We start from the raw sequence: 17,155 nt of genomic DNA, 5'->3' as shown, positions 1-17,155 counted from the left end.
AATTAATTTCTATATTTAAATAACATCGGGCCGGGCTGGACTTGAAAAATGAGGCCCGATGCAGATCACTAATTAAAATATCAAAATCCGCTCTCCGCCTCAAAACTTTATGTGGACCTCAGTTTATTCTCACTGGAACTCCCCTCCACCGCAATAAAAAAGTATACTAATTTTTAAGGAAATAGCGAAAATTATTAGCACTCATTTTCAAACCTAGGGATTCCGATAAAAATTTCTGACCGGAAATTATGCATGTGCATAGCTTCGATATGATGCCTTTATTTACCTCTCTTTCAGGGCTATGGTCTTGGGTTCACTTCTTTTAACGCCGCGTTTAAAAAAGTTTCGATAATCAAAAGATAGAGAATAAGATTCTTATTTTTAACCTTTTAAATTTTGCGAAACGTTTCAAAATCCGCGTTAAATGAGTAGACAAGCCTAAGCGAATTTGAAGTTAAACTAAGTTTTCATTTTTTTTCTTCTTCTTCTTGCAATATTAAAAAATAAGACACTAAATATGTTCATTTTTAATTCACAAAATTTACATTTTTAACAAAAAATAATTTAATAATCGATATCTATTATTTTTCGTTAAACTTCTTATCTACGTGATGTGTGAACACGCCCCTAAAATTTTTGAACATTTAGACATTTGTCGGCAAATGTCACCTTTGAGTTTTTGCCATTTAAACCTAAATTTTAAACGGAATCTAGTTAAAGATTTTTATCAGAATGTATAAGAATTTGTGAAAATGGCCAAATAATAGCGAAATTCGTGAAAATGGGGAATTTAAATTTATCTTATACTTTTGTTCTAATAATTTTTATTTAGCAATTATTAATATTTTTTTCGTCTATAAAATTTATTTTTTAAATAATAAGTGTAGACTTACTTATCACTTATAATCATAACCAACGATAAAATGAAGCTTTAATGTGAATACTAATTAAATAAAATATAAGCTATATTAGTTGGGTTAATTTGATAATATCACTTAATTCTTTTCAATTATGGCGTTATTTATACCCAATTAGTGCAGATGCATTGATTTTTTTACTTACTAAAAATGAATGTACAAAAATTAAAATTTTACTAAAGTCTTACAAAAGTGATAGATGAATTTTATTTTTTGATATGATTAATATTTTACTTTTAAATATAATTTTTTTGGGGGTTAATAAAAGCAAAAGGTTTAAATGGTGGTATAGAAAGAGAAAATCAATTTTAATATCCGGTTCGGGCCCGGATATTTGAGAAAGGTTCTAATCCGAAATTATTGGGACTGAAGAGAAAACGGCATTTTTTCCAAAAAAAGGAGGAAAAATGATAAGGCGCTCTAAAGGTTCAAATTAAAAATCTCGGTATTTATAAAATCTTTTAAGAAAAACATGAAATTTGCCAGAGCTCTATATCCGGGATAAAGATTATTGTTCAAGTTTGGTTGGATCGGACAACGCCAACCAATGAAAATCGTGATGAACAGGAGTCGATCATGCTTGAATGGCATTCTAACCACTCAATCAGATTCGGACCTCATTCACCTATTTTTCTTTATTATGGTTACCTAGAATTTTCCCGCTCTTTTTGTTTAAGGTCCCAAAAAACTGCCTTGGGGTTATAACTATTTATAGAAATAACATTTTGGATAGCTTGAACTAGGATGTTTGCAAAGTGCAGACAAACATTTTTTTAAAATATTTTTCTTCGGATCAAGTCGGATCTGAAAGGGCTATATTGTAAACTAATGTAAAAAAAATCAGGATTCCCGAGCTCGGGTTCAGGAATACCGGGGTGGGTTCGACCCTTTTCGAAAATCGGTTTTCGATTAAGTTCCTGTCATCAAATTTGGCCTAAATAGAGTTTAAAATTCCTGAACCCAAATTTGAATCCAGAAGAACCCCGGTAAAAAATTCAGATCAATATAATTAGTGTATAATTTCTTTTCCCATAATTTGTTAATTTTTTTGGATATTTTATTTCCATCACCAAAAAAATGAAAGAAGAAATGAATAAATTTTAAGATTTTATTTACAGGTATTATACGTTAACCAATGACATACCTAGACTGACAAGCCATTCATTAAGAGTGTGCATCCAATTGAAAAACATCTGGGGACGCCATTTTGGTTACCCATATCATTCTTAAAAATTTTCAAAGAATTGCCTGACCATCCGAGATAATAAGGAAGCAAGTTATCAATTTTAATATTAGTTTTTAACATGAGAATTACTACACGGTTCACCAAAATGGTGGGTCCAGCTGATTTGCATTTCACGACGCTTTCAAATGCATTGTTAAGAAGGTATCGTCAGTTTAGGTATTGTTACATGTCAGTCTTTGACGTAAACACAAGAACACGTGACCAGTTTATGTAATGCAAATTATATCTATTTAAAATTATTGTATATCAAATGTAAATATAAATATAATCCTTAACTTTATACAATTATTTAAATAAATAAAAAAATTCATAATATCAAATTTTTTAAGTTATGTAAGTTTGGAATTTTTTCTTCGGTGTCGTTTGGTGCAAATGCGCAACCAAACCGGTTTTTTCGGCGGAGGAATTCAACATAGCGGAAGCGGAAGATTTTTTAGAGGGCTCGTATCCATACAGTACCGTGGCCAGGATGACTACGAAAGTACCCAAGGCAAATAATCTTTAAAAAAAACAATTTCGATAATAAAAAAAAAATTATATTATATTTTCAAGTTTCTTCCTTCCATTCCTTTATTTTCATTCTATTTACTTTGACTCGTGGTGGGGGGGGGGGATTGCAATTTAAATATTTTGGTTTAAAATAAAGAAACAATTGAATGGATTAAAATTTATTTTTAATCCAATATTTAAAAAAGGTTACAATAACATAAAATTTTGATTATAAATATATTAACCTACCATATCTATATTAAAAAAAATATTTAATAAATTTATAGGTCAGATCGGCGGGGTTTAACGACTTATGTATAAAGCCTTCTCTTGGATCACCTGGATTAATCGTAACCTGTGCCCTATTGTTTTGAATAATTTTAGGGTTAAGTGTCTCAAACTACCGGAACAAACAAAAGATTATTAATGTGTGGCTAAATTTATTTGTCTTTGTGTTTTCGGCTTTCGTGATAGGCAAAACGATCCACGCAAGTATAATCCCAGGCGAGAGGTAGACCTTGGTTCCAAGGGACTAGCATCATACCATCTGGTCTGGTTTGATTGTCGGGGGTGAGGAGGGCAAAGGTTACGCTTAATCACAGATGACCCAAAAGAAGGCTTCTACCTTCGACAGAGAATATCAACTGAAATCTGCCGTTCTAACTGCATATCCATAGGGTCTATAAGCCCCGTTGATCATACCTAATTAAATGTTTAATTATTACTTTATTTAATATAGTTTTTATATAAATTTTATTTTACAAATAGTTTACATGTTATTTTAAATATTTAAATATATAAATAATTTATAATATATAAATTAGAAAATAAACAAAAATGATGGTTTTATTTTAATAATAAAATTGGTGTTATTTTTTATAAAAACTTTTAAAATCTATTTAAATAAATAAATAACATTTGCGATTGTTTAAAAAAAAAATTATTTAGAAAATATTATTAATGTAAAATAGTAACTCACTTAAATTCGGGGAAATTATTTCTTTTTTTAAATAACTTTTTTTTATTTATGATGTAATAATAATTCAAAGTTTCATTACTCAAAATTTTTAAGAATTGCATTTTTTCCGATCCGATATTTTTGGAAAACGCGAAATATCGGACCCATTCGATCCGATATTTAATATCGGCACAGTCCTACTTACTTCTTTACTTCCTTCCCAGAGACCTGAAAAACCGAACGCTGAAGGGAGACAAGGCAACAAGATTTAAAGAAAAATAATACAGAAAATTGTTTAATTCTTTTAGCTAATCACTTATGTTGTAAATGTTAGATTTAATTTGCATAAAGAACTCTTTTGGATTTTGTTGTAAATAGTAGATTCGTATATTTAATTTACATAAAGAATTCTTTTGGATTTATCATTATAACGCGTGATAAAGATATTAAATTTGAATAGTTATGAATATTAGTTATAAAGAAGATTGGAAAGAGTATAAAAAGGCCAACTTTTACCATACAAAAAGATCTTTTATAATTATTAACTTTTTTGTATTTTATTTTTATTTTTCCTTTTATAATTTTGTTAATTTAATAATGTTATAATTTGGAATAAAGAATTAAATTGATTTCGTGATTCATAATTATTATTAATTTCTTTTTATATATATATATATTTGTTTTCTATTTTTATTTATAGGTTCTGATGTCCAAAATAGCTTTCCAAATTGGAAGTGTTACCTTTTTCAAATTATAATATTTCTCGGGACAGCTTCAGAATCCAAAAAAAAATTATGATCACAGGAACGGGACAGGAACGGAATGAAAAATATGAAATTTTACAATTCCGTGTTTCCTACCCTTTTTCCTCGCTTCATTTTTTCAATTTTAAATCCTTAAAACCACACATTTACTTCTTCTTTTTTTTATTATTAAATATCGTAGATTATTGTACTGTTCTATCTCCACTTTTAATAAATCCACATTTAGGGGAACATTTGTCCAAACGGAGCTAATTTTTTCTTTCTTCAATTGGAGTAAAAAAATATTAAAAACATATAAAAGATTCTAGGGCTGGGGGGAAAAACTAATAAATTTAAAAAAAAAAAAAAAATTTCACATTTAAAACAAAAAAAAAATGATTTTAAATTTAAACGGTGTTTCGTTTTTTTTTTGAGTTTACTAAGCGCCATTATAAAACCTTCTTTTTTTAAAAAAAACTAACCCTCATGTGGAGATGGAACAAAAAATGGCTAAAGATCTGCAAAAATCAAATTTTTGTTCCAAGAATGTTAACAATTTGGCATTGTAGATCCCAGACCACCTATTTAATTACTTGTTTTATTTAGGTCGCATGGCTCTTTTTATTTTAATTCTTAGTCTCGGTCCTTGTTTTTTTTTTGAAAATTTTGGAGCATTTTACGGGTTCGGTCCCGATTTTTAAGATCATGTGGTTTCCGGCCGAAAGGTCGGGCTCCAGTGAAGGTTTTCCGAAATTAATTAAATTTAAACCATCCATATAATATTGAGTTTTTTTTATAATACTTGGTAGGATCAAAATCTTGAAGCAAATAATGAGACAAAAGTGCCGAAAGTGAAATAGAAATGGCGTTCGCGAACCCTTTGACTATGTTATCGGCATATTTGATGACAGTGGCTATAATTAGACCTCCCAATGCCTACATAATATATTTGAAGTATATTTAAATGAGCGTCAATCAATCATAATTTATAAATAAATAGCATCGGCCCTTTTATTCTCAATAAAGAGGGGGGTTATCGAAGACATATTCATCCAAAATCCTTATTACCTATTCGTCAGCGCATCTTGTTCAATTCATTTTCGAATCTCTTGAAGCGAATAATTTCAAAAATATTTAATTTATACGCTACGCCTACCAATAGACAGTTCGCTCCTTTAACTTTTAGCTTTTAAAAAAAAATTCACCTCACAAAATCAAATAGAAAGGCATATTTTTCTATTTCCCAGACAGAACATACAATAATGTAATAAAAATTTGTATCTGTATCTAAATCAATTTTCTAGAAGAAGTATCTTTATCTCTAGATTCATTTGATATTTATTATTATTCAAAAAAAACAGATTTTTTTTTTTGGTGAATTTTGGAACCCTGAAAATCGGGTCTCTAAATATTCAGAACCTGGGCCGTTTTTAAAATAAACGTTCAAAAACTTTGATCGAGAGACAGCTGTCCAAAATCAAACTTTGGGCAACCTAAAATGTCACGCGTAAAATTTTTATCTAACCTGCAATACGATGACCATAACGGTGTATTTATCGTATCCCTGCAGAAATCCGCCTTCCTTAATTTTTTCGTAATCGTAGATGACCGCACCGAGAAAGGCTATAATAATACCCCATACACCTTTTTTAAACAATAAAAAAAAATGAGTAACTGGATAAATTACTCCATGAATATGAAGAATAAACCTTTGTGGGGTTCGGTTTTGCGGTAGAAAATGTTAACAGGGCCACGTTTTATTTGGTATTGTTCCCAGAGACCTGCAGAGGTACCAATTGGACGGCCCGACCCAACCCGGGTTTTATATTTTAAGACCCGACCCGGATGGCTAATAATGGCGATTACAAATAATTGGTTTTAAAATATACGGCCCGGCCCGAATATATTTAAAAAAATAACACGTGCCGGGCAGGGTTTAGAACTGGGCCTGCTGGTCTCTGATCATTACTATCTGCGCATAAGGAGACTAACTCCACTCGTAAACGTTCATGGGCAATAAGAGACAATAATCCCTATCGATTAATTTTAAAAAAGATGGGGAAGGGATTTGTCTAGTAAACATGTTTACTTAACGAAAAAAAAATAATAGCCAAATTGGTAAATGATACTTATCATTTCAGTTTAAGCGTTAGAAATCTTTTACCCAGCACAATTTCCAGCATTCGTTATTTCTAACATGACCAAAAAATATACAGACAAACTCTTCCAATAAAACATAATAAAAAATAATTATCATCAAACACTTTCGTCGACTTTAAAAATATATCTAATCAGTAATACATTGGCAAGTTTTATCAACCTGCCAAAAACTAGATTCCAAACCCTATTCAAAATATCTAATAACTTTCTTATTTCACACAATTCCATTTTATATTTCATGTTAAAAAAATAATATCTGTTATAGTAATAACTTACAGGATATTTTATAAGCATAAAATCATGAGGCTCCAATCGATTGAGAGGCATTTTAGCGGTTCGGTTCAGGTTCGGCTATAATTTTTTTAGCGGTTTAGGTTCAGTTTGGATCCCCGTCCATGACCATAATGCTTCCCTATGGGTTTCTTGCCTATTCCCAGAGAAAGTCTCCAAGCAAACAATATCATTTTTAAAGACAATACAATCAATAACAAATTAAAATCTCCTATAATAATATGTTAATAACGTTAGATTAGAATAACTTTTCAGTTGGCAAAAACCTCCCCCAAAAAAAGTGAGATATCATATTAGTGGCACGTTATCTAGGATCTTTGCACTCTAAGATGTAATTTTCAATCCCCCACCCTTTAGGGCGTACTCACTAAAACCTGGCAAAAGATTCCTCTACACTTCATAGCATTAAAGGAGTGAATTACAAAATTTTCGTAATATAATTTTACCCCAGGTTTTAGGGTCCCTCTCCTACCTATGTTTGTTTCTTTTGCTCTTTTTTTCCCCCGTTTTTTTAAAAAATTGTTTTATTTATGTTTTTATCCCTAAAAATAATTCAAAAAAAACAAAATGGACAAAGGAATTAATAAACGATTAGACTCAACATAATACGTCCGACTTTTCTTACCCAACTGAATGTTCCTAATCCACAGAGAAATTTTGGATGAATTTTGCTTGAGCAATTTTTCAAAATATACGCCGGAAAAGCCGGAACACATACATGCCGACAGAACCGCTAAAATGCCTACCAAGGTATTATTATCCTTCTTCGAATCGCTTTTATGGATTTTATCTAAGGTATCTTCTTCCGGTTTGATCTTTATTTTATGTATTTTAAAAAAAAAAAATGTTACAATATTTTTAGTATATTTCGTGGAAATGCAGGTAAGCCACCGGGTTTTTAATGATATCGTTATGGGCCAATTCCATCGAACAACTGACTGTGCTATTTACAGAACTTAAAATTACTTTAAATCTAAATTTTTTCATTCTAACGAATGTTAATTAATAGTAGAAAAATAAAATTAATATACAATATGGCAGATGGTGATAAAAAAAATCGCGGATGACGCCACAAAAAAGGTCTATAAATCTCTGTTTGCGTTTCAAACTATATTCATCTGAATCAAAATAAAAGTATTTTAGTTGCCATTATAAAATTTTTGTTTATCACTAATGTTAGACATGGTGTCAACCAATGTTATAATTTCATTTCTTCGAACCCCTTTAATGAGTCAAATTATTACAAGAGTCTTAGGTTGCGTATACGGTATACGGGTGCGGAATCTATAGGGATCAAGAATTCCTCGAAATCCTATTTTTTCGGAATCAAATCAGCAGAAGAGGACCGGATCCACAAAAAGTCAGAAAATTGTCCTCTACCTTTAAAACTAACCTACATTAATGAATTCTTGTATATATAATATCTCAATATATTAAATAAAAAAATGACACAAAAATATGCCGGAAATTAGATGGATAAGGATTACAACTGCCGGAATACATTACATTCCCTTTCGATAAAATCTTATTTTACAAAATCTAAAGATTACCCTCATTTAAGTGATTGAAAAATTGGATCTCAATACGAAACCTCATAACGACATTGTACACATTACACTGTGTAATAGAATTGCCCAATACAAATCAATTCAAAATCGCTATATAAATCACCCTAATTTTTTTTTTGAATCAGTGATTTAAATGAATAATTGTAGAAAGAAAGAAAGAAGAGAAAGAAAGAAAGAAAGAGAGAAGAAGAGAAGAGAAAGAAAGAAAGAAAGAAAGAAAGAAAGAAAGAAAGAAAGAAAGAAAAGAAAGAAAATTTTTAAAACCTGAACCAAAATGACTCCCAGCATTAGGAGAAGCAAGGAAAACCATTTCTGAATATTGAGCCTGCGCCCCAATAAAATGACGGAGAAAAATGCGGTCGTAAATAGCTTGAGTTGATAAGTCACCTTTTTAAAAAAATAAAATTAAATAAGAATGTCATTCCATGGGTTTAATCAAATCATTATTTGATTATTTTCACATATAAAGTATCTGGATATTGATACTTGAAAGAAAAAAAGGAACTTCGTATAAAGATACAAATATTTTTATTGCGTATTAGTCCAATTCAATATCGCAAATCTTTGTAAAACAATATAAACAAGACGCGAGCGTCGGCAAATATTTACGCATTTCGCGCATGCGCGTCTATAAAAAAACTTTTTTTGTTTACAAAATGTATACCAATTCGAGTATTTATTTTAATCGTCTGCGAAGACAAACTGGAATTTTTAGGCAAAGATTTGAGATTCAAAATTTTTTTTTTGAAGCCGGTTGTTGTGTACAAACAATTTATTTTCCCACACCCTTCCCCTTTGTTATTATACCACGTGATTGGATTTCGCAAAGATTCATTGAGCTAAAAAAAAATACTTTTGTTATTAGAAAGGGAGGTCTTTTTTCGATCTTTTTTATATTCGAACCGGTTTCAAAACTTTTTCGTGTTTCGCTTTCGTTTCATAATTTTGTGAGATTTTTAAATTATATTATTTTTCTAATTGACTTGTTAAAGTATCTAGATAGATTTTTTATTAAAGTATCTGTATCTGTATTATGTATCTGTACATAGATACATTATAAGATACATTTTGATATACATCTATTTATGGCTTTTTATATTATTAATAAAAAATACTTGTTGTATAATTAATTTCATTTCATATGAGCATATAACTTAATATTAATATATATATTAAAAAATTATATACATATATATGTGTAAAATATTAAAACTTATATATAAAAAAGAATATATAAATATTAATTAAATATTATGTCCGAGTTATCAATAACAAGCAAATTCTGATATTACAATCCATCTCAAGGAATTTGCCATTTTTAATTGCAATGGAATTGGTATTTTTATTATATTTTATTTTATTCTATTATATTAATTATTATATTAATTTTTAAGATTAATATCGATGACGAAAATGACGACATTCTTCCATGGCCAATTTATAGACCATATTTCAAAATAATATCTCAAAATAAAGAAAACAAATCTCTGTTAGTAAAATGTTTGCCATGTCTACCAAAAAATATGCAAATTTCAGTTAGCATTACCTCAACTTGCAACATTGTAAAACATTTAAGGGTATAGATACTAAATAAATGTTTACAATTTTTAAATTTCAAGAGAAAACATCAAACACTCTTAATCCATATTAAAAAAGGGAAAAGGAGAAAAAATCTATTAAAGAAAATATTGGACTAGGCTCATCCTCCATTGATTTTTTTTCCAAGAGACCTCAGACTTTAGCCCAAACCACTTTGGATGATTTAATAACTGATTTTATTATAGATAGCACTCAGCCATTTTCAATTGTTGAAACGATCATTTATAAAAATGATCAAAACATTAGCTCCACAAAAATATAATTTTCCGACAGACAGTGGTTGTTACTGAAATCTAATAATTATTTATAATACATTATATTATTTTATTAATGATATATAATAATTATTTATATTAATCGTATATTATGTTAATATCTAAAAATCATTATTTTAGTTATATGTGATATCGAGTCAATAAATTTTTTAAATCATTTCGAATCCTAAATTATAATAAAAAATATATCTGTACATAGATACATTTTAAATTGTATCTGTATCAAGATAACTATTTAGAAGCTGTATCTGTATCTAGATAAATTTTTAGACGATGTATCAGTATCTAGATCCATTTAAAAAATATCTTTTAACAACTAATATTTTACGATGATGAGATTGAAAGTTATGTTATATAGAATTTGTTTTCACAATATTTATATTTATATAAGAACAGAAATCATCCCCTTAAAGGCACTTGACAATTATTAAAAAAATAAGTGTTTTGAATAATACAAGTTTGATTTATTTATAAAAACAAAAAGGAATAAAATTAAATAGAGACCAAAAAGTGCAAATATTTTGACGGAGAAAAAAGAAATAAATAAATAAATAGAAAAAGTTTAAAAATGTATTGAAGAAAGTAGAAAAGAGAATATTAGAAAGGTGATGTTGGAAGAGATTCTTCGATGGAATAGATAGTTTTATCATATTCAATATTGTATGCCTTTTGCCATATTATGTCTTAATTTTGATTTGATTATTCATACCATTATTTCAGCGTGTCAATGTGTTATATTTGTTTTATTGAGCGCGTTTTTTTTTAAGTTTTACAAAATTATGATTTTACAGGAAATGGATTCTAGTAAAGTTCAGAAAACCTACCCTTCCATTTTCAGAAAAATTATGCCGCGAACTTTTGAACTTAGAACGAATAACGCCATTCTTTCTTTCTTTCTTTTGAAAAGATATAAATACAAAAATAATTTTTAGAGAAACCATTTATCAAAATTTGAATGGCCGAAAATTTTGGTTAACTCTATAACACGCCGTGTTCCAACATATAATTTTAGAAATAGACCCAAATTTTTATTAAAATAATGTTGATCGCTTCCAATTGTTTTTTTGATATAAAAATCGATCTTTCCTGGAATCAAAATTTTTTTTTAAAGTTATTCCTCTATAAACGCAGCGACTGAGCGGCAGGAGATAATATTATAATAATTGGCGGTAATCTAGATCTAAAGAATAAAAATGCAAGAACGACATTTTCGTTTACCCAAACGGTTGTGCGGCGGATTTAACATTAACCAATTTAAAAAAATAATATAAATACGTTTCAATCTCCCTCAATATTTCTTTCTTTCTTTTTTTCTTTCTTTCTTCTTTCTTTCTTTTAAATTTTAAAATAATTTTTTTTGGTGGAGGCAAATGTATTCCAGCATGCTTAGAATACCTCAGATTAGTCAAAAGTGGTTAAGGTTCCTAAATTTGGCGCGGTTACGATAGGTCTTAGGGTCCTAGTTCCCCAAACTCTGATTCTAACATACATTTATCGTTTTAAATAATGAATAAAATGGGATTAAGTAATAAATCATATGTTTTGCAATAGATTTCGGGAACGTTCCTGCCCCCGTTATAATTTTCACAATTCTGTTCTTGGGAACGGGTCTTAAAACGTTCCGTTTCGTGTCACTGCTTATTATAATACTTGATATGTGGCGGCGTTCAAGTTAGAGAGGGCCAAGAAAATCAGGTTATTTTGCAGGGTGTATAACGCGGCCGGTACGAATATCTTTCCCATTTCCGCCGGGGAATTAAAGACATGCTCCCGAACAGCTGATTTTGTGCTACTTAATGATTGACCTATTTGCATTGTATAAAATTTAAAATTTATCATTTAAAAAAAAACCAATATTTTCATAAACAAACTAAAATTTAAAACGAACGAAATGCGAAAAAAAGTGATAAATCTAATAAATGATAAGGGCAAGGGTTATATATTAACTCTGGAAAATTGAGTGGTTTTATAAAGAAAATGGCGGAAGCAAATTTTCTAAATAATTCAGGATTCTTGTTATGACCTCGAGATAAACATATTCATCTATATCTATCTCTATGGGCAGGATTCAATACTAACCCTTAAATATATATGAGAGTGCAAGCCGGCTCCTAAACCCGCTAAATTTTTAAATATACCAGGACTGGGCCGGGCCTCAAAATTTTCTTAAAAAAAGCCGGACCGGGCCGTAAAAATTGCACCTCTGCAGGTCTCCGCTATATATATATCATTAAATTTAAATTAGCCGATAAAATATTTTGCACAATAAGGAAAGTAAAATGGAGAATGGCGCGAAGCCGCCTGCTCGCAAAATTTTTTGATCGGGGTTTCCGGTTTGACACGCAATTCCTTTTTTTTTGGCCCAGGCCGTAAATTATTTTGTATAAGTTGTCACGCCCTGTTCGTGATTTTTATGAAGGAATGCATAATTCCAAGCTGGACAATATTAGCGAACTCAAGGCCCGACCTGCGGACTTTCGGTCCAAAAACACGCACGATACATTGTATTAATATAAATGAGAATCAGATCATCCACTACTTATGTTTACATATTTACTTTATGCACCACAAATTTTATTTCGTTTTTCGAAGACCATTGGTCGGACTGCATTTTTTTTATAAATATTTAGTTTTAAACTACTAGATTGACAATTCATTAAAGGCATTTAAAAGTGTCCATGCATAGAAGTCAGCTGAAGACGCCATTTTGTGTACGTAGATCAAATGATATTAATGCGCACCTCATATCATAATAAACAAAAACAATTATTCGAAATTGCTAACCAAAAAAATGGCGCTACAGCTGACTCCTTGGGACACCTTAAATTAATGAATCGTCAATATGGTAGTAAATATTCATTATTAAATACAGTTAAAAGCGGGGACCCAGGCATTTTTGCGTTTCCAGCCAGTTCCGGTAAAAAAAATTGAGCTCTGTTAACGTATCGCTGCGCGTTTCGGAACGCGTTTGTACAAAAAATAGAATTTTATTCCTATATAATTTTTAAAACAGTTATTAGATATGACATGTGTTACTAAATATATGACATTATTTTAAGATTATCGTTTATATTTGAGAGGTTTATATGATTAAAAATTTGAGTTCAAAAAAAAACCCCTTTTAACACTAACTTGGTAACAAAAATTTTCCATCGACAATTCGAAACTTTCCATTTTATTTTGTATTATTATAATTAGAGATCTGCAAATCTCGACTCGACCCGTACCCGGCCGGTTCGGCCCGGATATTTTTTCAAAACATTCGGGGCCGAGTTAGGCTTAACTTTTTTAAATTATACATTTTAAAATTCCCACGAGAAACAAAGGGACCACAGGGCCGGGCCGCAAATAATCTTTAAACGTCCGGAGTAGGGCCGGGTCGGTCAAAATTTTTTTAAAAAATTTGGGGTTAGGTTGAGCTCAAAAAATTAGGGTCCGCTGTTCACTAATTAATTATGATATTAATTTTATAAAAAGTTAAAAATTATTTCATATTTTATTTAAAAAATGTTCCCAACAATTTTGTATAATAATTGTCAAGCAGTAAATATATTGTTATATATGAGGCAAACTGGAATTAAAGAAAAAAACTAATATTTATGAAATTTAATAATTGTCATATTATTATTGACGCTTCCCGTTCCGATAGCGTTCTATGAATTCGCGTTCTCGGATCGTGTCCGAAACGTTCCGTTTGTTCTTGCTTTAAAAATATAATATATAAAACATCTATTGGGCATGTACCCGTGTAAAGAAATAACATCAAACCCCACTGTTTGTTCCATTATTGGAACTTAATAGTGTTATACCGACTATTTAAAAAAATTTAATCATGGAAATATCCACAGATATTCAGAGATGCTAATTGATGGGATAAAATCATGGTTTGATAGAGTAGTATAAGATTCCGTATTGCTATTATTAGATGTTGTGAATCATATCTAAGCATGAGTAGTCCCTAGCGAGGAGCACACCCAATTGCCAAGACATTTTCACCATTTATTATCCCCAATCCAATAAAAAAAATATCGGTACTGTTACATATTCTTAACGATTTATTTTTTATTGTGTTAAGCCTTAATATACTTTTCCAATGACGGTTAAAGGCGATCGTGTGATATATTAAATTAAACTTTGATATTATGTAAATTGGATATATTACTTTGATATTATGTAAATTAGATATGGAAAACGTTATTTATATGTGAAAGGAAAACACATATATTTATCATAGAAGTTTAATATCTTAATTAAAAAAGTTAAACATCTCAGTAAAAAAAATATTATAAGTCAATATTCTACACAGACTAATACAGACGACTATCGTAGCATTATCATTCCAAATAGCGACTAATAGAGTGACAAAACAATTTACAGTGCAAGACTTTCCCTGCTTGTCAATAGGTACATCTCTAATATTAATCACAACTTATAAGTGTTTTTTATACAATTATTATTATAAAATTTTATGATAATAAATATAAGTTAAAAATGGCTTTTTATCTTGAATAAGTTTAAAAAAGTCATTTAATGAAGTCTGCTGATAGAAAATCTCATTTAAAGCCTTTTCCAAACAGGAATAGTGTTATCATGAGGCAAAGTCAAGTTGATCAAATTAAATCTAATTTTAAAAAAATGTTCTTAAGCTATGAGCTTTGGAATACTTTTTAGCATAAAAAGGTAGTTAAAATTTTTTGCTGCCTAGATTGGGTTTTTATATGAAAATGAGCATTTCAGTCTCAGATTCAAATTAATTTGCACTTCATAGCCATTGCTCAGACCTGCAGGTCATAGAAATAGTAAAATTTTCAATTTCCTTTCAAAAACAATTAATAAACTATAGCCAAAATTATTTAAAAACAAAGATCTAAATAATGTCCCAAGCCTAAAACTAGGTATCTAGGACATGCTAAAAAAAAATTTATTCACTATGACTAAAATTATATTTTTTTTAATCCACTGCAGGTCTCTCATAAACATATTTATCATTAAAATTTAAAAACAAATATCACTACCTTGATTGTAATAAACTATAATCAGGCATATGACAACTTTCAAAATTTCAGAAAAAAGAACTGCTGTTGAAGATAGATATTTAACATCATTATTTGATATATCTGTCGGATGCTCAATTTTTTTGGGTGATTTAACACTGCCATGTGAGGTCCTAGAATATCTGGTTATCAATATTGTGCATGTTGTTTGCAATACCAATAATATCAAGCTTACCCATTTAGGATTAAGGTTATTCAAAAAGAATTTCAGCCTCCCAAGTTTAACTATATGAATATTATCTTTATCAGCTTGAATTGTACTCAACTTCATTATATTTATATTAATAGGCATATATTTGAATTATATACTATATAATAATTAATTTAAAATTTATAAATCCATTAAAATGAAACCTGCGTCACACATTGACATAATTATTTATTGGTAAATATTTGTTTTTGCCTATTCCGTATTCCCTTTTTTTAAAAAAAAAAGTCATATGGAATATTGACATGGGTGAATGCAGATTAAGGAATTGGTTTTTCATTTAATATTCTAAAATATAGGTCAAAAAGATATTTATATTTTACTGATAGAGAGTTTATTTATGAGATCATAATCGTCTTAATAATTTTATTTATTAAAATAAATGTAAAATATACACGTAAAAATATATTTATTATTTATATTATGGCTTGAGATTGTATGAATAAAATCAAACAAATAAACTATTTTATAAAGATTTACCCTTACCCATAAATAATATGCATATATAATTTAATATACTTATCTCTGCCTATGTATCGCTAGCTTTTTGGATCCAAAAGTATTCACCTTTTTCAGAGGCGTCGCTAACATTTTACGCATGGGGTAGGGGCTAAGTGCTAATTTATTTTATAAGTGTCCATATTTTTTTAATTTATTTATATATAATTTATGGGAGAAATTTTCCATACCCCCTGTGGGGGGGGGGGGGCTTTTAGCTCGTTTTTATCCAGCCTTCGACTTGTTTATCGACGGGTTTATGTTCATGGATTTACATCTTCTACTATAATTAATTAATTATAATTATATATCTATTCACCAATCTAAATAATATCAAACTCAAATGGTTTGCTCTCATAGCCAATCAAAAATTCATAAACCTTATTCCAGGCGTATATCCTTTTAGATTTTCTTATCAAAATAATTATAAAAATATTATTAATTTCTTCCATTGATTTCATATTTTCAGAATTAAAATGAAACTAATTCAAAAAATGAACATTTAATCAATTGGAAATAAACACAACATCTTTCATACTAAAAAATCAGCTGAAAATGAATGTTGTCAAGTCAATACCGCTTAATTGCATATCAATAAATTATAATTATTTTTAATTGCAAAAATAATCCACTATTCTGCTAAAATCTACAATGGCAAGCACGCTATCTTTTTAAGTAGCGGTAGTTTTAGCGCACTACTTCGCTACTTTCAATTTTTAATAAATACACATAAAAATTGTTTAAATATATTTGTAATTAATTCTAGATAGAATCTTAATCTTTTTATTTAATTTAGTTTTGAACAACATAGAGTTATTTAATATAGTTTTGGCACAGATCATATCGACAAAGTCCCTGGAAAATGGATAACATGGCTTTCATTTTCTTGATTCGATATATATTATTCTCGATAAAAAATTAACACAGGGTATATATTTATTGAAGATGTGCCTAAAGGTTTTATTTAACAATACTAGTAGCTTCAACAAGGAAACATTTAGTATAAATGTGTAACCCAATTCTTAATCTTTAAAATAAAATTTGAATCAAAGCTGTATCTAGCTGGATATGTAAAAGTTGATTTTCTGGCATAGTCCAAACATAATATGTTTCAACTGGCCATAAGATATTATTCTAGAATTAAATTAA

At 29.2% G+C, this 17,155-nt stretch overlaps 1 protein-coding gene across 2 annotated transcripts; it reads right to left on the bottom strand.

The window, feature by feature from the left end:
- Window positions 1-2,412: 2,412 nt before the first annotated feature.
- Window positions 2,413-15,771, bottom strand: LOC135923345 (UDP-N-acetylglucosamine transporter-like). 2 transcript variants are annotated; one of them, XM_065458037.1, is made up of 8 exons: window positions 15,655-15,702; window positions 15,262-15,608; window positions 11,897-12,051; window positions 8,637-8,759; window positions 7,430-7,619; window positions 5,879-5,997; window positions 5,156-5,289; window positions 2,413-2,662 (listed from the first exon to the last, which is right to left on the bottom strand). In XM_065458037.1, the coding sequence occupies exons 2-8, from the start codon at window positions 15,590-15,592 to the stop codon at window positions 2,488-2,490; spliced, it is 1,227 nt and encodes a 408-aa protein (XP_065314109.1). In that variant the 5' UTR covers window positions 15,593-15,608; window positions 15,655-15,702; the 3' UTR covers window positions 2,413-2,487. The 2 variants fall into 2 exon arrangements, with proteins under 2 accessions (XP_065314109.1, XP_065314110.1); XM_065458038.1 differs by lacking the exon at window positions 15,262-15,608 and having other exon boundaries at window positions 2,416-2,662; window positions 15,655-15,771.
- Between the last annotated feature and the right edge of the window lie 1,384 nt (window positions 15,772-17,155).

The sequence above is a fragment of the Gordionus sp. m RMFG-2023 genome, chromosome 2 (assembly GCF_954871325.1).
Source record: "Gordionus sp. m RMFG-2023 chromosome 2, tfGorSpeb1-WG-v2, whole genome shotgun sequence".
Classification (NCBI taxonomy): domain Eukaryota; kingdom Metazoa; phylum Nematomorpha; class Gordioida; order Chordodea; family Parachordodidae; genus Gordionus; species Gordionus sp. m RMFG-2023.
Note: the sequence above shows the minus strand (reverse complement) of the source record. Positions and strands in the feature narration are given on the sequence as shown.